This window comes from Neopsephotus bourkii, unplaced genomic scaffold, assembly GCF_033783945.1.
Source record: "Neopsephotus bourkii isolate Nb327-2 ecotype Australia unplaced genomic scaffold, CSIRO-AGI_Nbou_v1 NB_42, whole genome shotgun sequence".
NCBI lineage: Eukaryota > Metazoa > Chordata > Aves > Psittaciformes > Psittacidae > Neopsephotus > Neopsephotus bourkii.
In genome coordinates, this window is record NW_026900559.1 from 808,677 (window position 1) to 832,618 (window position 23,942).

The 23,942-nt window shown below is 39.9% G+C and overlaps 1 protein-coding gene across 2 annotated transcripts in view; it reads right to left on the minus strand.

Annotated features, from left to right (window-relative positions):
* Positions 1 to 4,307: 4,307 nt before the first annotated feature.
* The window catches only part of EHF (ETS homologous factor), a 31,942-nt gene continuing 12,307 nt past the window's right edge, over positions 4,308 to 23,942 (minus strand). The window contains exons 1-9 of one of the 2 annotated variants that reach the window (XM_061347215.1): positions 17,841 to 18,044; positions 17,551 to 17,650; positions 14,688 to 14,933; positions 14,317 to 14,376; positions 11,840 to 11,908; positions 11,680 to 11,748; positions 8,615 to 8,674; positions 6,028 to 6,223; positions 4,308 to 4,638 (exon numbers count right to left, since the gene is read on the minus strand). In XM_061347215.1, the coding sequence (XP_061203199.1) occupies positions 4,539 to 4,638; positions 6,028 to 6,223; positions 8,615 to 8,674; positions 11,680 to 11,748; positions 11,840 to 11,908; positions 14,317 to 14,376; positions 14,688 to 14,933; positions 17,551 to 17,650; positions 17,841 to 17,843 (903 nt within the window). In that variant the 5' untranslated portion in view covers positions 17,844 to 18,044 and the 3' untranslated portion in view covers positions 4,308 to 4,538. Of the gene's footprint in view, positions 4,639 to 6,027; positions 6,224 to 8,614; positions 8,675 to 11,679; positions 11,749 to 11,839; positions 11,909 to 14,316; positions 14,377 to 14,687; positions 14,934 to 17,550; positions 17,651 to 17,840; positions 18,045 to 23,942 lie in introns of those variants that run through there. The other variant, XM_061347223.1, reaches the window with a different exon arrangement.

Consider the following 23,942-nt stretch of genomic DNA (forward strand, 5'->3'; position numbering starts at 1 on the left):
GGCCCATTCACTGCACTCTTGAACTGTACTAATGCAGCCACAGCCCTCACCCTAGTGCAAATGCCATGAGGGTTCACTGAATTTCTATTAAGGATAGGGGTTTTCACTTTTTTCCTCAAGCTGCAGACCAAATCAGGAGAGATGTTCATAGAATCACAGAATGGTTTGGGTTGGAAGGGACCATAAAGCTCACCGAGTTCCAAACCCCTGCCATGGGCAGGGACACCTTCCACTAGACCAGGTTGCTCCAAGCCCTGTCCAACCTGGCCTTGAACACTGCAAGGGATGGGGCAGCTACAGCTTCTCTGGGCAACCTGTGCCAGCACCTCACCACCCTCACTTCTTCCTAATATCCAATCTTAATCTCCCCTCTGTCAGGTTAAAGCCATTCCCCTTTGTCCTGTCCCTACAGGCCCTTGTCAAAAATCCCTCTCCAGATTTCTTGTCAGCCCCTTCAGGCACTGGAAGCTGCTCTATGCTCTCCTTGGAGCCTTCTCTTCTCCAGGCTGCACAAGCTCAACTCTCTCAGCCTGTCTCCAGAGCAGAAGTGCTCCAGCCTTTTGTGGATCATTTTTGTGGCCTCCTCTGGACTCGCTTCAACAGCTCCACGTCCCTCTTGTTTTGGGGGCACCATAGCTGGACACAGGACTGCAGTGAGGATCTAACCAGAGTGGAGTAGAATGGGAGAATCCCTTCCCTTGACCTTTCTGAGTGTTCTTGTAGCCACCACTTAGATGGAAAAATAACATAGTTCATAGTTTTAGCTGCTTTGATTCAGTAAAGGAAATGCTCAGGGTGAGTAATGGCATCCTTAATCAGCCTAGGCCTTGCACACACTTCAAAACACCTTAAAGTTAAATCAGTGCTGAAGTAAGACCTTTGTAAAGTTAGCAGCCAAACAAGAAATGCAATCTAGCTGTGTCGACATAATTGAGTATTCCAGCAAGACATGTGAGACATAAAACAGGTTTGGAAATCCAATATCTTCACAACAAATGATCTATGCAGCATATTAGTAAATTTAAGCTTTTCGATTTTGTGGTAGTTACATAAGCCTTTTCAACAATATTAAAATGTTTTCCAGTATAGAAAGAATTCGTATTAGTCACTTCCCATCTCAAGGCATAAATAGGTGAAGATAAATATGAATCAGAAAATTTCTTTCATGTTTTATTTGAATTTATATCACATCCACAAAAATAGAAACATTCTTTAGAACCATTTTGTGATACATAGTCTCCAAGCTGAGATTTACAGTGGCAATAGTGAAATACCTAACTTGGATTTGTTTCCACACGTATGCATTGAAGATGATGTTGTGAGAAGCAAGCAGGAATTATGCAATGTGCTGCAGAAAGGAAGATGAAAATGTAACTGAACATTTTAATGTCTGAGTGGTTCACCAGCCTACATACAGTTTCTCAGGATGTTTTCAGAGTTAGTTGCTCTATTTTTGTGCAGAAAATATAAGTTTGAGAGTGCTCATGCCAACACGTTTAACATTGTGATTTGCATGTAACTATATAAATATAATATACTTTCCAATCTAGAGCTTTGTACATATGAAAAATTATGGTACAATAAAAATCTATACACATGGTGCTACCAGTTCAGCAGCCGCTAACTCAAAGGATACATCTAAAAATATGATTGCTCAGCTTCTGAAATATAAAAGAGCAATCAGAAATGCTTTTTGTTTAAATAGTAGTTTACATAAACATTCATCTCTTCATTTTCTCCATTTGCTTAGGTCTGGTAGAAAAAAAAAAAAGAAAACCCTCCCTTTGGCTGTTTGGATCTGTCCTTGGCAAGAACTGTAGTTTTGAAAAGTCCTTTGTGTTTGTCTTCAGCAAAGGTTAATATGTTTGTAAAACAGAGTAAATGTTGGATGGCTTCTATTCCAACTTTGTGCCATTGTAATGCTGAATGACAAATACCTAATCTGAAAAGTTCTGCAGAGTGGGCATAGAAACTTGCACAATTTCCATGTGCTGAACGACGTGACAGTGGAAGACTGACATTTATACTGCACTCAAAGTAAATCACCCTCTAGATTTATACAGTATGCTTCTAAATAAAGCTTTACCTTTCAAAACTTTTAAAAGCAGGTTTAGCTGCTGCTCTGTAACCAAGCAGTGACACGTGTCTATCACAAGCTCATTTTTTTTCCCCAGAAGTCTGATGAGAGGTCTGGTAGAAAGCAGCTTTATGAAGATATTACAATCAGTTGCTGTAAGATGTATGTTCCTGAGATAAGGTACAACAGTATTGTGGATTTTTGATGGTACCAATGATTTCAGATTTCACCCAAGGTGTGGAGGGGGGTGGTGGGGTGTGAAGAGCATGGAGCAAAGGGCTGCAAATAACCATGGGGTGGGGGGAAGGAACAGTCTTTAAAGCAGAGACAAGGTGCTCTCCTTGTCTGGTGTCCCGATTCTTGTTATATGCACTACAAAATTATGGTAAAGGAAGTGGAATATAGCTAATCAATGTAAAAAAAAGGAAATTCTTAAGTTGCGCAAAAGCAAGCACAGTCAGTCCAGAAAAAAACCCGAGAGAGAGATAGACTGAGGGAAGAAATGCTTTGAAGTACAGAGGCTCATTATTTGATTTGTAAATAAGATGAACCTCTCTCCACCCAGGTTATGAAAAGTAAAAATTGTCGTGTATGGGTAATTGATGGTGACAGATCTGGCAAACATGATGTAGGAGGTGGTGCTATTGTTTGACATGCCCTACATGCGTAGATAACAAGTTAGGCTCTCATGTTTGCCTAGAAATTGTTTCTAAGCACATTTGATACCCTTTATATTGATAATTCTGTTGCCTCTTGGTTTCATCTCTTTCCTCTTAAGACAAACAAAAAATGGAATATCCTACAACCTCCAACTGCAGCTTGCAGTATTTCAAGGTAATATGGATTCAAATCCAGGGGCACACCTGTAAAAATGGATATCGGATGGACTTAGTATTCTTAATTGTTTGGGTTTTTTGTTTTTTTGGTTTGTGGTTTGTTTTTTTTTCCTGGACTTCTCAGTCTCTGTTCTGTTTTCCAAATTCCCCATCACTGAGAAAGTGGATTGGAATTGATCTTGGTTTCACCCCTGTTAAAATCACCAAGAAAATTCTGTTTCTCAACTCCCACATCTCATGTCCTCAGTGACCTAGTGAAGGGCTGCCTCCTCTAGTTTTCATTCCCCCATGTTCTACATGTGCTCAGTATCAGCAGGAATCATTTGTGACTTGAATTAAAAAAAAGCTGCCAGTGAACATTCAGTCTCCACATGGGACTGCTATAGAGAGCCCAAAATACTGACCCAGATCTGAATGTCCCCAAAATCCCAGTGTCTTTATGTTGGTGGGTTTTCCTCAAACTAAGAATCCCAAGCATAGTTGACAAATACAAATACAATATAGTTAACTTGAGAAAAGTAGGGGAAACTAATATTTTACATGCAATAGAGCTATGCATTTATCAATGGTTTTTTGAAACTATCTGTCTGAGTGAGACTTGACCTGCCAGGAGGACCATATGACTTGAAGGAAGTGGAGAGACTCTCTCTCATGCCATGGGATTAATATAAATTCTGCTGGCCCACCTCCTCACTGTTTCATATTGCATGGATGTGAATGCTTTAATTAGGCATATAAGAGGGTGGAAGGAGTATTAATATTTCTGCTGGGAAACTGGTGTCTTTTAGTATGTTTGCCCAGTCGGAAAACAGTCATCTTCCTTCAATAGCTTCTGGTCCTGAGATTGACTCTTTTCCTGCAGTTCATCTCAAAGATGTTAGTTAAAAACAAATAACCCTTTTCCTGGGATGAGCTGAATGCCCTTTGGAGGTTAGGGAGGATACTCAGTACCAGGTAAGCTCAGGTCCTAAACTTCTGCCTACAAAAGAAGGTCCCAGTGGAGGAAGTAGGATGGGCTCATGCTGACAGCCACATTGCAGCACCATTGTTCTCAGAGGCTGGGATAAGCTAGCTGAAGAGGAACCCACCATCTGATTCAACAAAAGCAACTAGAAGCCAGCAAAACACTCAGAAATCAGAAGGGAGGAACAAGTAATATTGGCCAAGGGAAGCTATATATCAGCTGACTATGGAAGAAGACTACTTGGCTCAGAGATGCTGTACTGTTTCCTCCACTTATAGTTGCCTTCCAAAGTAGGTTATCATACTCCCTAAATGCCCTAGTATTTAGCTCCTTCCCTTTCTCTGTGTGAGTCGTAAATCACATTAAGCCTGTATGACTTAAAAAAAAAAAAAAAAGAAAAAGAAAAAAAGAGGAAAACTTCACAAGAAGGGAAAAATAATCATAATTCTATAATGTTAACTTATATCACAGAAAACTGTGTACATTTTTTCCCCATACAGGACATACTTCAAATAAAATAATTTTAACACCAATAATGATACTGTTCCTTCTTCCCGACAGAAGTAGAATTGGTTTTTCACCCTAGTTTGGTACATAAATATAAGAAAATAGTCTTTGAATATTTACATCCAGGTGTTTTAAATGTTTTTTCTTAATGTATTTAATTCTCATTTTCTCTCCAGCCACGGGCATTCTTTCCAAATTTATACACTAATCTCCGACCATCCACACGCTCCAGGATTTCTCTTTTATAATAGTATCTGTTGAAATAAAAACATAGAGAAAGATTCAACATTACAATCACCTATGGTTCTAAAAGGCCATTTCCAGCTAGGCAATCCCTCAGCTAGCTGAAAAGTCTTTATTTTCTATAGGATACATATAATACGTAAGATTATTATAATAGAAAGAGAAGAAAAAATTGATGTTTTCTTTTTACTTTATATTAGTTATTTTCTGAGTTGGAATTTCACTATATTTCAGGTCATAGCTGTCATAGTTTAAGTGCAGTCAATAACTCAGACACACGGATCCCGCTCGCTCACTCCCCTCCTTTCTCCCTCCTCACTCCCAGAGGGACAGGGAGGAGAATTGAAAAAATGTAACTCCCATGGGTTGAGATAAGAACAGTCCAGTAACTAAGGTATAACACAAATCACTGCTGCTACCACCAATAATGACAATGATAAGGGAAATAACAACGGAAGAGAATACAACCGCTCACTACCCGCCGATACCCAGCCGGACCAAGCAGTGAACTAGCCCTTCCTGGTAACTCTCAGTTTACGTCCTGGGCATGACATGCTGTGATATGGAATAGCTCTTTGGCTAGTTTGGGTCAGGTGTTCTGTCTGCTGACTCCCAGCTTCCCCTCCTCCCTGGCAGAGCATGAGGCTCAGAAAGTCCTTGGTCAGACTAAACATTTGAGCAGTAACTAAAAACATCGGTGTTATCAGCTCTGTTCCCAGGCTGAAAGTAAAAAACACAGCACTGGACCAGCTACTAAGGAGAAAAATTACTGCTACTGCTGAACCCAGGACAATAGCATATAGCTATACTTATTACACATTCTTATGAGATTTCATAGGATATTTTCTCCAGAAGTCAGGACCTGAAATCTGACCAGGAGAGAATGTCAGCTTCCACTTAAAAATACACTTTGAACTTTTATAGAATGTGTAAAAATGCTCAAAATCTTAAAGCAGAGAGCAAAGAAAATCCTCACACAGATCTTCTAAAAGTATTTTAAGGTAATGGACGGTGGTATGTCTAGTTTCTGAACACTGATGGAAATAACAAGGTCTCCAGCCATTACTAGGCCATTTAAGCCTTCCCAGTTTGGCAGCATGTGAACTTTCAGCTTGCTACATCCATGTTTCTTTCCTACCTGGCTGTTTGGGTGGAGAGCAACAGAATATATATTATATACATAACACATGTATGTTATATATATTATAGCATACAGAAACGTGAGGGGAAAGAAAAGACACAGAAGAACATTGTTACAATCTCAAAATTATTGGGAAACAGTTCTCAAAGAAAGCAATTGGTGCTGCTGCAAATTCATTTTTTAAAATAAGTCAACCAAATTCTCCATTCAGGTAGTGTCTTTATATGCCCCAGTCTTCTGCAGCTACATCTCTGCTCACCTCATAGCCCGGCTGAGTTTCTCATAAGTCATGCTGCTGTTGTTTTTCTTCTTTCCCCAGAGCTGAGCCACAGCTTCAGATTTTAAAAATCTGAAGACACCTTCTGACCGATCTTCCCACTTGATTAATCCTGGGTTTTTCTCAGGATTGAGAAGAATATCTCGAATAAATTCCCAAAGGTGAGTTCCTCGAGGGTCTGAAAGAGGAAAGGGGGCAAGAGGAAGGAATATCTAAAGAGCCTTCTGGCATAGGCTTGACATTTTTATGTCATGTTCTTACAGTGTGTAACCTACAGATGGTCACCGTTTGGTAGGGACAGGCCATAGTCTTGGAGTGCAGGACTCCTACCTCAGAGATAGATAGACAAAAAACACTGACAGCCTTTACACTGAGGTTGGAGGTAAGTATCAGCCTTCGGCAACTCTGAGCCCCATGGTGGCAGATAGGAGCCCCAACAACCAGGAGAAGTAGCATCTAAACCATCCCCTGCTTCCTTCTGCCTTTGGCACTGCTCCTGCCCTGGAGATAACACGTTTAAGTCTCCCCTTCATCTCATTTGCCCATTTTTCCTGATATTCTTCTACAGCATGTCATGTAACATGATATTATCATGTGGTATGTGAAAGAGCCAAGATAAGCTTTTAGAAGACAGACAGAAGGCAAAGGAGGTGAAATGCTGCTTGACGTCAATGAGTATTGGTCCCACATCTCTTAGATAGGCTTAAAGAAGTAAGAAGGTATAGAATAGATAGAGGGATAGTGACAGAACTGGCCAGCCAATATTGCCTGCGAAAAGGGTTTTAAAAAGTTTGACCATGATATTAGAAAAGGCAAAACCAGATCTCTAAATTCAGCAAGTAGACCTCCCAGTTTAAGTGCAAATTTTTCCCACAGTTTCAGTAAAGATGGCACCAGAAAGCCCAGGTCAAAAAGAAAAATATTAAATAAATCAAATCAGATGTAGCAGTTTAGGAATGAAGAATAACAAACATAGTGATGAGGTGGGCCAGAAAGATAGCAGTTGTTTGGTCTGATTTCAAAACTATGCAAGGGTATTCAGACCCTAGTCAAAGATGTGAAGGTAAATAGAAAATGGTATACAGTGCAACATCAATTAAATCACTATGTTTCTTTGTTAAAATTGTTTCCTAGAACCAGCAACTTGTGCTGGACCTACTCTATCTGGACATGTGTAACATAATCAATAGATACAGAGCAGTAATGATGAAACTAGAAATTATTAGACCATCATGGCAAGGTGACCTTTTCCATATGACAAGGCTGTGATTGAGTTCTTGGAATCATAGACTACCTCAAATCAGAAGGGACTCATAAAGATTATGGAGTCCAACTTCCCACTCCACATAGGACTACCTAAAACTAAACCATATGACCAAGAGCTTCGTCCAAACACTCCTTGAACTCTGAGAGGCTTGGTGCTGTGACTATTTCCTTGGGGAGATTGTTCCAGTGGCTGTCCACCCTCTCAGTGAAGAGACTTTTCCTAATGTCCAATCTGAACTTCCCCTGATGCACCTTCATTCTATCTCCTTGTGTCCGACCACTGGTCAGCAGAAAGAGATCAGCACCTGCCCTTCCACTGCCCTCCCTGAAGAAGTTGTAGGCTATGATGAGGTCACCTCTTGGCCTTCTCTTCTCTGAGCTGCACAAACCAAGTGACCTCAGATCTTCACAGGTCTGTCTTCAGACGAGTCCTACCTAATCCTTTCATTAGCAGCCCTGACATAAAAACACACACACAAAAAAGAAGCAAGATATCTGTCTGCAGAGAAAAAGTTCGGGAGTTCTGGCTCGGCAAAGTCACAGAGCAGGGTAAGAAGAGGAGTCAGGAAGAGACACATAATCTGAAGACCAAACTGAAACAGGATGAAATCAATTAGTATAAAATGCAGCAAAGGTCCAATATTAACATTTTCTGACACAGATAAATGATGTAGGATGCAAAAGACATACACAAGATATTTTCAGCATTAAAATCTCAGCAAAGGACATAATAGAACTATGTCCAGAAATCAGTTACAGTAACATGTCTTCAGAATCAGGTTTAATCAAAACTAGCAGATAAAGGGAGTGGAACAACTGTCAGATCAGAGGGGAAGAAAGCGGCAGGATTGAGGGGCAGGTGCTTGCTTGTTATGACATGTGTGAGAAGTTCTGCAAGAAGATTCTAAGCAGGGTCTCTGGGACACGCTGCAGCCGGCAGGCATAGACACGAGCATGGCCATGCACACACAGACTTTCCTGATTTAGTCCTGGGTCTCCTTCATCATTTTTTTACTCCAGTCCACTAGCCCAGCCCAATACAGGGCAGAGGCAACTGGTTTCTGGTTGCTTCCCCATAAGCTCTTACTGGTAAAAATTTGAAAAGCATAAAAATACTGATGCAAAAATCATGATAAGCAAACTGTACTAGAAACAGTCAGGTCATTGGACAATTCAGTTACAATAACAATCTAACCACTTTTGCTTTTGAAATGCACCTTTTTCCCTCCTGAAGGGGATTTGCTTTCAGTGTGTTTCTTTTCCTTCAGCCAATCAACCACTATAAACACAGATGGCGACTTACTGTGCTTCTTGGTGTGGGACTTTGGTATATGATCTTGCGATTTTTTCACATCTGAAGACTCTGCAGAGAAGGAAAATGAAACCTATTTGTAAGTTTGATTAAAGGCTTTCCGTTGACTAGCAAGTTGAAAGAAATATAACCACAAAAAAAGAACAAATATCTCTCTTAAAGATAATCACTTTTCAGAAGGTAATCTAAGTGAAAAGGAAGGGGGAGAGTTTTGTTTTCTGTACCATATGTTAATCAGCACACTTCATAAAGAGACCGTTGATGAATAAAGAATGAATCCAGAGGTAAACATTTGGCTTTTGAAACCTAAATTTGATTAACAAATATCTCACCTTATGTTATGTGTGTGAGAGAGAAAAATAAGACGATCACGTCTATAAAAGGAATCCTGAATTGTCCCATTATGGCTTAGTCTTTGCAGAAGCATGTATCTTTGGGGGCTTATTTGTTTCTGAAGTGGTGATCTAATGTAAAATGTATGCACTGGTACCAATGCACAGAACACCTACCTGACTAAAACGTAATGAACTGGCAAAGCATTGTTGTTTGGGGGTGGAGGCAGGATGGGGGAACAGGGCTGCACTAGTGGGAGTTTTTGGCAGCTGGACATGCATATATTGTTCCGTGGCTCGGAGCCATAGGAACAAGCCATTTCTCATCAATAGTGCTTTATCACCTGCATCCAGACAGAGGAGGAGTAGGGTTTCTGGCACAAGCACTTCTACAGAAATGAAGGGGAAAAAAAAGTTCCGCCTGTTCATGACTGTAACCTACCTCGCAGTCTGCACGTTCTACCCTCCTGCCCTCAAACCACCACAGCATGGCTCTGCTCTTGTCATTAATGAATAGCTTTCATCTGATCGCTCCAAGTCTCGCAAAATCTGTGGGATAATCCTGAGCGGGAGCCCGTTCTGTGTTTGCTTTTCAGCATATTTTGTGCCTGAATTCCGTGAAGTGAAGCTTAAGGTCCCACGCATGTTTTCCCAGCTTCTATGAATGCATGATTATCATACTTTTCATGGAAACTGGGAATTTGCATGGGAAAATGACTCACAGGAAACATTCATTTGCATAGAAACTTGTTGGATTTGCACAAGCAACTGCAAAGACTGCATGTGAAAAGGTAGATGCAAAGCTATTCACACACTCACTTTATTCATACATAACTGGAAACATAAACTGAACAAGTCAGTGAGGATAAGGCTAATCTCCACCATTCTGAGCCTAACATAATTATTGTCCTTGACCCCCAAGCAGCAAACGCACTCTGAGTCATTTTGCCTGCCCACTCTCAAAGAGCAGGGAATAGCCTGAACCTCACTCAGCTTGGAGGGGGAAAGCAAAATGAGGTTTATTTTATTGCCTTTCCTCAGATTATAATTCCCCTGATGTTATCAAAATCTGTGGAACCCCCAAGCAGGACCAGTCCTTTATTTGCCCTCTTATATAAATCTGTCTCATTTTAAAATCATACAATTCGCTTGCAAATGTTTGTTATGCTCCACTTAGCTGGAGATTTATTCTTGGAAGTTCAGTTGCCTTTTGCCTAGGTGGTGATTTGTTCTGGATTTCAGCTGTGTAAATAGCCTCCCGCTCTGCCTCTGCTCCTACGTGGAGACCGGTTTCAAACATGCCATGTTAGGAGGCTGGGGCCTGACAGATGAAAAGAGTTACGATGCAGTTTCAACAAAGCTGTCTTGCAAAACTTTCGACAAAAGGTTGCACAGTATTTGCATATGATTCAGGAATGAGCCATTTTTTTTTTACGGGATATACAAATTCAGTTTTTACAGGAGGCTGTGCCCTTGGCGTGCCACCCTAGCTCTAGGCTTAAGCAGTCAGCAGGTAAACACACGGTGCTAAGATCTTGACAGGTCCCCAGTCCTGTCGGAGAGCTCCAAAATCCTTGTAGCCATCTTGCGAGAGTGGGTGGAGGTGGCAGGGAAAGCAAACAGAGTGCATGAGGTATTTTAAGGTTTGCTGGTTTTCTTCTTCTGGTCAGGTTTTCTCTTACTTCATTTATTTTTCAATTCATGGCTGAGCGCACTGGTTTAAACCGTAGGTCACTTGGCAAGTCTGGCTGTTGCTGGGAGGCCAGCGGATGCAACAAACAGGCAGGCACAGAGGCTGTGCTGCGGAGTCATAGGTCTGCCCCCAACATAAAGGTAGCCCTTGTGAGGCTGTATCTAATGTAGTGTGCTTGCCTTTCTCATCCTCCCATGATTCCCACTGCTTTCTCTCTCAGGTCTGTTCATTCAGCCTTCTAAGGAGGACCTGCCTTCCGCGGGGCGCTATGGTAAACAGGATTGCTCTTTTTCTTGCCCTTTGGCAGGCAGATTGTATCACTGCCTCGTGGAAGCACCGTGCATGGGTGAAAGGGCATGTGGTGCCTGCCCTGCTCTCCACTGAGACAAAGACCAGCAGGAATCCCTTCTGCTGGGGCAGCTGGGCAGAGAGCTTGCTGCCAGCCCTATGGCTCCCCAAACCCAGCCCCAAACCTAGCAATCTACTAAGCATGAACCACTTGCTCTCTAGGGAAACACAGCCACTTCTGGGGAGGAACAGGTCACTCGTTTACCCATACCCAGCTATGCCACAGAAAAGTGTGGAGAGCTGGAACATCTCATCTCTCTCACACTAATACCTTCTGCTTTGCCTCAGTCACTTTAAAAGACATGTGGAGATTGCAGATTATTTGATCTTCCTTTTTTTGACAGAGAAGCATTTATTTAAAGAAAGCTATTGCACAAATGATAGTTAAAATAACTATCAGAATCAGTATTCATAGTATCACAGAATGGTTTGTGTTGGAAGGGACCTTAAAGCTCATCTAGTTCCAACCCCTGCCTCAGGCAGGGACAGCTTCCACTAGACCAGGCTGATCAAAGCCCTGTCCAACCTGCCCTTGAACACTGCCAGGGATGGGTCATTGCTTAATTTAAAATTACTGGAGGCTCAGATTCAATCCTACAACAGAAGACGACACAGACTATTACATGTCGGTAGCTCTGGGACAAGTGACAAAACAATTAACAATATAATTACAAGTTCCTTACCAGGAGGCTGGTGACTAGGTGTCGTCATAGAAATCTGAGAACGACAGAATGTTTTACTGTCCAGTAGTTCTGGGAATTAAAGAGAAGACATTTAGAGTAATAGCCTTAGACAACAATAAAACCATCTCAGAAATACGTAAGGTATTGTGCTGTTAGTTACCTACTGTGCTACCATAGCCACTGTCATAGAGATAATTCTCTTCTTTCCAGGACACCATTAACGATGGATCTGAAGGTAAAGGACCAAAAGGAAAATCACTAGAAGAACATTTTTTAAGCACAGAGGTGAATATTGAGCACTGAGAAAATAACAAATGTTCAGAAAACAAAGCTGAGAAGGGAAGAAAAGTGAAGGGGCTGTGCAAGAAATTATGTCCTTTCACTGAAATTATGAATGGGTTTTTGCATATTCGGGCAAATTTACTTACACAAAGCACTGACTTTTTGAAATAATGTAGTAAGCTCTTCCTTTTGATCATAGAATCATAGAATGGTTTGGGTTGGAAAGGACCTTAAGGTCATCTAGTTCCAGCCCCTTGCCATGTCATTTACACCTGCCCTTGAAGGGGGTGTCTTATGCCAGGTCAACTCTAATTCTACCCAGTTCAGCCCCTGCTGATTATGACAGTGCTTTGGTCCCCTAGAGATGAAAGTGCTCTCAAATATCTAGTAAACAGGAGGATGCTTAACATGAGTATTTATTTCTATAATGGTAGAATTCGAAAGTGCCCTCTGAAACAGAGCTTCATGTGTAAGTACGCAATGAGAAACATCAAAGCCCAATACTAGATGAAGGGCCATTTTACTCCAGGCACGTCATATCCCCATCCTTAACCTAAAAACTACCTTCATGATTAAAGAAGAAAAATTTTTAGTGACCTTCTAGTCAGATGGATCAATGTAAGCAGAACTGAAGTACTGTCTTCATGACACCTACATTAGTCGGGAAATTAGTCTCTTTACAGTGCATTTTTGAGACCAGAAGCCTTAAAAGTCTCTTTTTCATTTGAATCCAGATCAGAAAGGATGAGATAAAAGGTTCAAATCTAGGTTTTACTTATTTTTTTTCAAGTCCGTACAAATGAAATAAAAGAAAAAACAAAAATGAGTTATAGCTAAATCATCATGTTTGGCTGAGTTAACTCTTATGACATAGGAATTTAGCAGGCATGCGAAGTAATAGCTGCATGTTTGGGCACCCAGAGCTTGCGTTCCTATAATAGCACACACCCTTTGCTTGCTTTGACACCTGATCTGCCTAATGTTGCCTCTGAAGACAGGCCTAACCTAGCCAGAACATGGGCAGACAGCTTGTGGTCCCATTTGTCCGTTTTCAGCACCCACATCTTTGTAACTGCAAAAGTCTACTTGAATGAGATCAGCTTCCCCTCTAAACCCTTGTCCCTATCCCTGCTGCCCCACAAGGAGTCCCTTACCCAGCAGCCCAAATCCTCCCCATGCAGGAACTAAACCCACTCCCACTGCCCGTGACTGGCATTGCCAGGGCCCCACCATGCCACTCCTGATCAGTGCAGCTTGAAGAACCATCCTTTAGTCCTTGGCTGTGACCTTTCTGGGCTGTGCACTCCATTGTGTATCTCTAGTGGGAGGAGGAACTAACATAATACCAAGATCTTGTTAAGTCAGGACTTAAAGGATTACTTTAGTTTTCGATATGGCAAGCACCAAGGCTGGTGTAGGCACATCACCCATACTACAAGGGCACAGGCAAGGAGTGGATTGCAGATTTCAGAGCTTGACCACTGCATGGGGAAGATTAAGAGCATCCTGTCCAGGAAGGCTCAGCTTCTCTGCATTAGATGAATACATACACTGGCAGGACTTGTCAGACGTTGCACACTACAAATCTGTATTCTTTCTGACAGCAGGTACTAAAACGTGGCTCATGAATACACCCACATACAAAGAGACTAGTGGGGTAGAGAACGTCTGAATATGGACAGAGGTGCTCTGGCAAATGAACCAGGAAAATAATTGTGACTGAAGAGGAGGATTGAAACAAGCTGAAGTTCCTTTTCTCGGTGAAACAAAGTCCTGGGAGGAAAGGGATTTAGCTATGAACACACTGGGGGAAAAAAGACTGTAACAGGAAAAATGAAGATTTGATCAAAGCAAAATACTGCCTAGGTTTCAGTCTCACTGAAATGTGAAGAAATTAAATTAACTTTTTTTTTCTCTCAAAATTGCTTTGTTTGGAAATTTCCTCATGTTTCAAACATTAAGAGCATTTCACAACAAAATATTTTTATTTTCTTTTTTAAACTGAGAATACTGTGAAAGCATTTGTTCTGAATACTGCTGAATGAAGTATAGAATGAAGTCCTCTCCAAAGCTGCATTTGCTGAGCACTACAAACTATTTTCCAACTCTGAACATCAGTATAGGCTGCTGATACTGCAGAGTTCTCCCAGGAGAAGTGGCCACATGCAAACTAAGATATGGTGGTACTACCCAAAACTTCAAAAAGTAGACACTGACTAATATTTGTGTTACTTCTTTTGTTCTGCATGATACACCTTCCATTTTATTTCACACCATTTTGATGTGTCTCTCTTGGAGTGAAGAGTTTCCCATTTTTCTCATCATCAAAAGACAAGTTATCCAATTGTTACTTACCTGTTTGCTCTGTCTTCACAATAACATTATGAGGTTGGTACATGTCACTTCCACACTGGCCTGAAAGAAAGCATATGGCAGATAGGCTGTATGACAAAGAGTACAGAAAGGTCAAAAGTATTAGCTCCAAGCAGCGATACAGCTGATCCAGAGGGCTAATTCTGGAGTGGGAAACATCCTTTTCCCCTGGTCCTTCAGACTTCTGCCTTCTCTCATATTAAACAATTTACCAGTACAGTGAATGAGTTGTAAGCAGTATATCAAACACAGCAAATGAGATCTCCCAGGTAGTTGCCTAGGGAGCTTCAGCAGCTCTGAAGATCCCAGAATTCAGATCACCATCCGTGCATCTCTGCCTACTATCTATTTACCATTCCATTTTAGGTGCTGAAGGTTGCTGTAAAGCAGTTGCCCTGCTGTCCCGGCTGCCTGAGTGAATTCTTGCAGGCTCATACTGCACAGGTGCTCCCCGTTGATATCAAACTCCTGGAAAGGTATGCAGTTGGCATCCAGTTGGTTGGTGTCAAGGAGATGCTGCAGCCATTCCCAGACTTGAAACTTAGTCCAGTACTGCGGGTGTATTTCATGCCACTGTGTCCCATAGAAGCTGCTGGACACTGGAAAACAAAATAAGTGTTTACTGCCTCTGTTAACACCATTGGATTATGTCAACAAGAAGAAAGGTCTATGGCTGAATTGTATGCCCTGGAAGTCCACGGATCTGTATTGTTTTCTCAGTCCTTAACACTAGCTCAGTAGCTATTGCTGGAGAAGGTATTGGGTTGTTTGGGCTTGGGTTGTGGGGTTTTCTTTGCCTGTTTTCTTATTGAAACCTGAGAATTGTTATATTGTACCTCTTGGCAGATTACGTAGGGATTTATTTATTAATGTTGGCTGAATACACTAAAATTGATGGAAGATATGTTACAGAAGCACTGTTGAAAAGGGATATTGATCCTTATGGGGGAAAATAATTTTAGTGTCTCAGAAATATGATGGAAAAGCCTTGCAAAATTCTCATAACATGACGTGGAAATTTTCTTTCAATAAGGACTAGATATGAATTGTGGGATTCAACCAAGGAAGGGTAAAAGCCAAGGCACTCCCATATTGCTTGCCAATAAAAGCCTATCAGTATGGTCAGCAGCTTTATGATAGAGCTCGCATTCTCATGAATGCATGTTATCTCTGTAGTCAGGTAAGGTAATTGCTGAATGCAGTTGTAAAAGTAATTTTTAGTTACAGAAGCTGTGTAATGTTCTTGTTAGGATGTCTGAATCTTCTCTTGGCAATCTTTGAAACTGCTGTCAGTTACTTGTATGTCATTGCATGACAATAATTTCTGTGTGCAAATGAAAGAAATTGTATGTGGGGGATACAATAATTATATAAGGGTAAAGACAGGACTGCATTAGTCTGCCCTCACAGGAGGAGCTCAGTGTAATTTATTCTTTGGGAAAGGAGGAAGATGTAGTATGCCAGGCAGAGACAGAAGCATGATAAAATGCTCACTTGTGCATGAAGGTTTAATGATGAAAAGGGAAAGGGAGATTGAAGAGGTGGTTATTTACAGGAGGAGGAAAGACTGCCATGGCCTAGGTCTACAGTAGCCCCACTCCAGGATATTGCATCAGTTCATTCTCCGCAAGAAAAAGACTACATACACAGCTGTGAGAAATGATGGTAGCAGTGGATATTGCTAGAGGACCACAAGCAACAGAGTTGGTATATTTTAGGAAACCACCTCCCATCAGGCTGCACTAAACCTCATGTCTCTTCAGTTGAGATACAGGGTGCAGTGCTAGTTTCCAGTTAAACACAAAAAAAGCCCCACAGTTACTTAGGTTTGTTTATCATTATTTGCCGAGAAGGTCTATGCCAGTAACTTAGAGAGTTTGCAGGACTGTTTCTCATCCTCCTGTTGAAGGATTTGGGGAATGAGTGCGGAAAAGAGTGAGTGCAGTATATCAGAGAATAAAGATTTGATGAAGCCATCAAGTATTCCCTGAAAAGGAGACTGATATTTATTCCCATCACTTCAGAAGGGTAAAGGAACTTCAGAGGCTGCTAGACTCCTAATGCAAAGGAGAGCCTTTAAGTGAAAGGAAAAGGTAGTACAATAAAAGTGGTGAACGATTGCAGAGGCTGGTCTGACCTTTAGGCTTCTTGTCCCTCTAAAACACAAGTGAAACCTAAGAATTTTCACACTGGAAACCTGAAAATAGACCCCCCCTCCATTACCCTTCATGAAGTCATGTGCAAAGGGACACTCTGACAGGACTTCTTTTCCCCATTAATCTGTTAGAGACAGGTTGGCACATTTATTAAGCACATGCTTATGTATTCTTGTGTATTTAGAAATTACACATAAAAAAGAACAGGAGTTTCATTCAGTAGGAACTTTCATTGTAAGTTTTGTTGCAGCATTATTTGGCTTAGAAGGACAAAGCACATGCTTATGTATTCCTGTGTATTTAGAAATTACACATAAAAAAGAACAGGAGTTTCATTCAGTAGGAACTTTCATTGTAAGCTTTGTTGCAGCATTATTTGGCTTAGAAGGACAACTGCAGTGTATGTTTGCCTAGATTTTAAGTCTACCTGTCAATTGAGTGATTAAAAGAATTTTAATATTATATTAAACTGTACATATATAGATATATGACTATAGTTTTTTTTGTACTGAGGAAGAGAATATATATGAACACATTTTTATATGTGGCCATATAATCAGAAAAAAAGCTAAGGAAAAAGAAAGTTATCAGATCACAAGCTATCTAGTGCTCTAATGCCAGTCTAATTAGAAAGCTATCTTGTCATTTGAGCTGAAAAAACAAATACAGTAAAGGAGGAAGAGGGCTATTCCCCTGGAAAGCCAGAGGGGTGATTAGCATTGAAAACTAATGTTGGTTCAGAGAAGGTGTGAGGAGTAAAGATAAGAGAGAAAGAATTCTGAACAGAGGAGATTTTTGGGCACTTTTAGCACCACTACATTAATTTTAAGAAAAAGAACCAGTAAAGAAATAAACCATAAAATGGTCACTTTCAGAAACAGTGTTGTGAGTTCAGATTTTCACAAATAAAGAAACAAATGGAAATTTTTCTTATCGGAACTGAAACCCCAGTAAACTAGCATTGCTGAAAAATAATACTTGTGCATGCTTGAAGGTGTAAAAACCCCTTCCCTATCTACCCCCCAAAAAAGGTGGTTTAGAACATTCAAATTCCTCCTACCATTGCATGTGGAATATCCGTCTGTCCAGGAAGGCTGCTGGTGAAGTAGGTTGCTGCTGGAATTGATACTCATTCTGCCAGCTCCTTCCAAAATCATGATCTGTAAGTGAATCAAACAGCTTGCTTAGTGAGTGGTGTCTAGTCCAAGAGGTAAATGGCAAACAAAAAAAAATCCACTGAAGACGAAGTGAGGAAGCCAATTCCATTTGTAGAAGATACAATTGAAATCAAGAGCATGTTGCCACAACCCCTTTTCCACTGCCACAAAATCTCCTTATGATAAACATTACCATGATTGATTTGCATATGCAGGAAGCAAGTTTCTACAGCTGCCCATCCATAAATGAATAATCTGTAATCAGAAATGAAGCCGAATAAAAAGACAAGGCTCCTGACAGAGCAATACAGGAAAACTGCCAAGCATAGAGAAATTAAATACTAAATATTTTTTTTCTAATTTAAAGAGAAATGTGGATTAATTTTTTTTCTTTTTTCATGTTTTTTTTTTTTTTTTGTTGGTTTGGGGTTTTTTTTTGGGTTGGTTTTTTTTTTAGGAAAGGGAATATACTTTTCAATAATTGCAAATGAAACTGTATAGTTGTCAACAACCCATGTCCAAAAACTCCCTCACACAGAAGGATGCACATGTTAATGCTACAGGGAGTTAATGTTACAGGAAATATCTTGTCAGCTGACCCAGTTTCTTATCTGATCTGTGTCAGCAGTGTCTATAACACTTCTCAGTAGCAAATATCACAGATCATACATTTCAAACCATCGAAAAACAGATGGTCAAAGATCTTACGGGACAGCCATTGTAACAGAAACAGCATTTTGGAGTGACACCACCTCTAAGATAGCATTCGCTTATATAAGTGACATAAACTTTCCTTTCTACTTAAATCTTAGCACTAGCACCACAAGTAAAACTGGTCTTTATTTTATTTATACTTAAAAAAACCCCAAAATCCTTATATGATATTTTAGAAAAATGTCATGTATTTATCACATGCTTAATCATTCCAGTGAAGGTTTACAAAATTCCCCAATTGCAGGTATTCTTGATATTTTATGTTATCTTTCAGTGGTTTGAAGTTGCAACATTTAAAAATATACATTATAACCACAGACATTCTTCAAGAGTTTGTGAAAGGTATTTGTTAAATAGTACAAATGCTTCAGATTGTTATTCTTACATTAATACACTGGGAAAAAAACAAACCAAGCCAAAACAAAAATGCCCAAAACAAAACAAAAAACTTCAAAACAACACAAAAAAAACAAATGCTGTTTAAAAATACTCTAAATTGAAAGCCAAAACATCTGTAAAAACGAAATGTTAGCTATTGGGATGGCATCTGCATGCAGCCAAGATTTCAGCTTTGAATTAAAAAGAGAATGAAATACAAAACAGACATGTGAGGGTTAAAGTCACTGGTCTTGGCTGTTTATACACTGAGACCAATGAAAAACTTCCATTGAAGGCACAGCCTTAGCCCTTACAAGCTCAGACCAAAGTCTTTTTTTGGTAGAAGAAAAGGACTCAATTGTAATACTCACAGCATTGGTTTTAAAGAACAGCCTGAAAGTTACCTGATTTGGCATTTTCCTCTGTCAATTAAACTAAATTATGTAGCTTTTAAAAGTTACAAGTCTTTCTCTCTCTTCCCTTCCTCCTATGTATATGTTTAGAGAGGGATAGGGGGAGAGATGTGTTACTGGGAATCTCTTAAAACACCTTAAGAAGTTTATCAGCGACTTCAGATCAATACATTGAAATTCGGTATTAAGTGCATATTGTAATTTCTAAAAAAGAAGTGAATTTACAAAACTAAGTTCCTAAAAGTGTTTTGCTAATTTACATTCCTTGTAAAGCACTAGCAATAGTACTTTAGAGTATAACCTAATTCAGGGATTTTGTAGCTATGCAGAATGGCAAAATCAAACCATAGATGTCTTAACGGTTACTTTCCACTCTTAATTAAAGCCAGTCTGTGACTCAGTGACTGCTAGCAAGGAGAATTTAGTTTTTCATAGCAGGTATGTGGGGGTATAAAATATTGACAGTTAAGAGAGATACCTATTGATCCACTTTGGCCAAGTAAAAGATGACTATCAGCGGGTAAATTTTTTGCAAATTAGAGCAGAAGACATTTTTTAGTCCCATATTAGTGCCGAGTGACTTAGTATGGTAAGGGAGAAGGTGTAAGGAAGCATTTAAATTCATAATACTGATTATAAAGATGCTCAGCATACAACATGAATATGATTTATCTCACACACTTGATATATAATAAATTTTAAGCAATTATGCATGTTTGACAATTAATACACACACTCCTGAGATTGCCAATGACATATTAAGTTATTCATTTCAGTTGGGTTTTAATCATTAAAACATTTATGAATGAAGTATTTATGGTAAAGACTTTATTACAGTATCAGAGAGAGGTGAGACAGAATACCAGATGTTCCGGGAAATTTATAAAACTGGAGGATTAACAAAACACCCTTAGGAGTTTAGTTTGTTAAATTTACTTCTTTTTAAAAATTAAAATAACTACTAAATGTTGAATTTCAACTTATTGATCTGAAGTCAATCAGAAGTTCAGAAGCCACCTCAGAATTTCAGGTACTTTGTTACGTAGTTTTGTCTTCTGCAGCTTCTTCAGTTTCTGGAATTCTACATAATTTTAACACCTGATACTTGTGCAAATAAACACGTGTCTGGGAAAATGTGTGCATAGGAACTGAAATGATTTCTGTGTTAAAGCTCCTATGTAATTTCGCCCTGAAAATTCAGTTCAGGTAAACTCTCATTTTTCATTCTTTATAATTAATTGGATGCATTTCCAAACCAAAATGTCCTATGACACTGATTCAGCAACTGAAGCTATGGATACTTAAATAAAACCAATCGTGTGTTTCGAGCAGTTTTCCCACCTTAGCAGTGACCAAAACCAAGAAAAGGTAGAGATCTGAGAAGAAGCATTCTGACAGCTTTTCCCTAAATTTGGATTTCATTTTTTTTCCTTTAAAATCTTTTTCCCTGTTATGGTCTATCAGATAGTTACTCTCTACAGTATTCCTAAACAACATTAACAGTATTTTCAGATATTGTGCATGGAACTTGCTTTATAAATTAGTCAATCAGTACATCCTGATTTTGAAAGCTATATAAGTTATTGCAACCAGAATAACTTAGTATCACCTATGGGAACAATTGTGCATAAAAGATAAAACTAGCAATGTGACATTAATCACAGTAACAAGACTGGATTTAGCTTTAAGGAGCCTGGTCTAGTGGAAGGTGTCCTAGCACGTATCAGGGGGTTGAAACGGTATAAGCTTTAAGGTACCTTCCAACCCAAACCAGTCTGTGACTCTATGATGAATCCAAACTTTCCCAAAGTTCTGTGTATTGTCCAAGGTACTGTTTTTTTGGCAACTTGAAAATTGCCAAGTCACCTCCTTTATCTTAATGCAAGGGTGTTCCTTATTTGGAAATCATCCTAGTTCTTTGTTCAGGGGGAGTATAAAGTCCTACTAACATAACTTCCACGCCTTTCCTTGGAAGCGTACAGCATCACGCTCAAGAATGTCTTCCCTATGAAAACTAAACTGTGATTTTCTCCATTTCATCCTGTATATGCCTTTCTTTGATACAAGTTCATGGAAGATTTATGCTTATAGCAGTGTCTCATTCCATGCTTGGAAAGATTTTGAGTCAGAATACTGGAAGGGGCGTGGTTTCCATTACTTTAGGGCCAAATCCTCAAATCTCCCTTGTGTACAGACAAACCTGGTTAAAGGGTGTGAAGCCTCAAGGGGAAGGACACATAGTATGTTCAATTTTCTTTTAATCATATGCCATGTATCAAAGAGAATGGTGGAACTAATGAAGCCTGGTTTCCTATGAATGTGTATCTTGTGGTTGGATTCTCTAGTGTCTAGTAAGATGTGAGCGCAGATTGAAGTTTTTCCCACGGTTGGGGCATTCATAATATCTCATTGTCTCAAAGGAATGAGCTCGAGCTTCACTCTTTCTTTCAGATGGAGTATTAATAGATTTTCCTGCCATACTTGGCAGCCAGTTTTCATTAATCCTGTAAGAACTTCATATCTTTGAGACTCCTACCCCCATATCAAATTTAATTAAAATTAGCGATGGGACCTAAAGATTGTCAGAGGCCAAAAGCAAAAGCCAACACACAGACAGAATAACCACAAAAGCCTCATTTCCTCAGGAAACCACGTTAAAAAGGGATTCTATCTGAGCTGAGACTTCAGAAAACAATATAAATATGTTGGGGCCTGTCTCTTTACTAAGACATGGTACATCATAAATGAAAGCACACATCAATATCATACATGTATATACACACACATGCATTTACATACACATATGCCTCTCTGTGTGCGCATTGCAGGTGTCTGTACACATATTTCCATTGTTTTCCACTGAAGAGGAACTATCTCTGGAGTATAATCTTATTATTATTATAATCTTATTATCTGACTAGGAACATTGCACAGTTATGAGAGGAAGCAAACAACACTTTACTCAGTCAGCGAGGTTAAGTACAGTTCTTCACTGGTGTTCAGCAATATTCTTTCTACAGAGAATCTTATGAGAAGGGACAAATGCGTCCAAAAAAAAATGTTTTGCCCCCATTCATAGGAATGGTTGTCAAAAGGTGGTATTCAAAGACCAAATGCTGAAGGCCTCTCCTGCTGAAAGCTCTCACTGGAGTCAGGAATAGCTTTGACTGAGCCACAGCCCAGCAACTTGGCAGTCACAGGAGGTCATTTGCTCTGTTCTTTTTGTCTTCCTTGACCGCCTGACCACTCTGAGCAAACAGTGGTAATGGAAAGAGCAAGGAGCCATGGCCTGCCCATGGAGCAAATCCAGTGATGCAGAAAAACATATTTACAAATCCTTGAACCTTGAACACTGTACAGTGCACTCTATGCAAATTATTTTATTGCACTACAGGTGCGCTGTGAAAATAAATTACTCTGATCCCCATTTTCACATCCAACCCAATGAGTCTTAACATCCAGGTGAGTTTCTCCTTTCTTTGAACCAGAATCTTTCAAGAACAGCTCATACTGAGTGACAAGAAAATGCCAAGCACAGTATGAGAGACGAATAAGCAGTGCAGAGAAAACAAGTGAATCCTGAAGTACTACAACCAAAGGGATTGTTCTGACATTGATTTGTACAGTTGCTTATGTTACAACACTGAACTGAACTAAGGGTCTCATTAACTACAGATATGAGAGGGTGTGGAGCCCATAGGGGAAGAGGCCTAAAGCCTTCAGGTTTGTAGAGATATGTACTTTATGCAAAACACAACAAAAGATGTCTAAGGCAGAACTGACTGAAACTATTAAGCTATGACTCCACCCTTAAGCTATGCAAAGTCTAAGAGTGACTTCTAGCTGAGACAAGCTCAATGCAGCTCCTCCTGGCGTGTCCAAAAGGGTGGATCTCTTTTGGCATATTTACCTATGGGATCCTTCCCCATTTTTCCCCTTTTACCATCATGGATGAACTTCAAATGTAGATTTCACCTGGGCCTATTTTCTTTGAAGTATGTTATGTACACAGTGAAGACACAATCCCTGCTTTTCAGGGCTTGGAGTTTATGGAACAAGTATCTACAGAGTATGTTAAATATTTTAGATCATTACTGCACCTTGGATTACAGTCAAGCACTTAAACATCAATCTAAAACAAATGATACTGCGTAATAACTGCAGCTGCGGAGGAACAAACTCTGGATTTTAATCTTTTCTTTAAAAAATCAGAAGAAAGCCAAGTGGGCTGAGTTTTCAAGACACCAGAAACAAGGGACATGTACAACAAGGCAGGTGGACCCGCTTTACACATATAGGTACTTCAGAAACATAAACACATTGTACTTGTAATGTATATGATCAATTAGCTGCTTTGCATTCTAACCACCTATTTTACATCTGCAGTGACTGTAAGGGCAGGCGCAAACTGAATATATGAATGCTGAGATCCTGTTTGCATGTTAGCATGTGCTTTGGGTCTTCTGAGTTTTGTTTGGGTTGGTTTTTGTTTGTAATTCTCATTTAGTGTGTACTGCTACCAGGGCTCCAAGGTCTTATTCTAAAGAGTGTTCCTATACATACAGTTATGGCTGACCCTAAGATTGCCTTATGATCTCTATCTGTCTAATTTACAAAGGTCTCAGATTCATCCTTGGTGGCTGTTTCAGACCTCCAGATAAGATACCATCCCTGCCACAGCTTACTTTCAGATATGACCTTCCCTCCAGTATGTTAGACTCTCCTCTGGCCATGTAGTTACACATGTAGCCATCCCACACCTCCTTGGTTCTATCCCTTTGTTTTAGTGC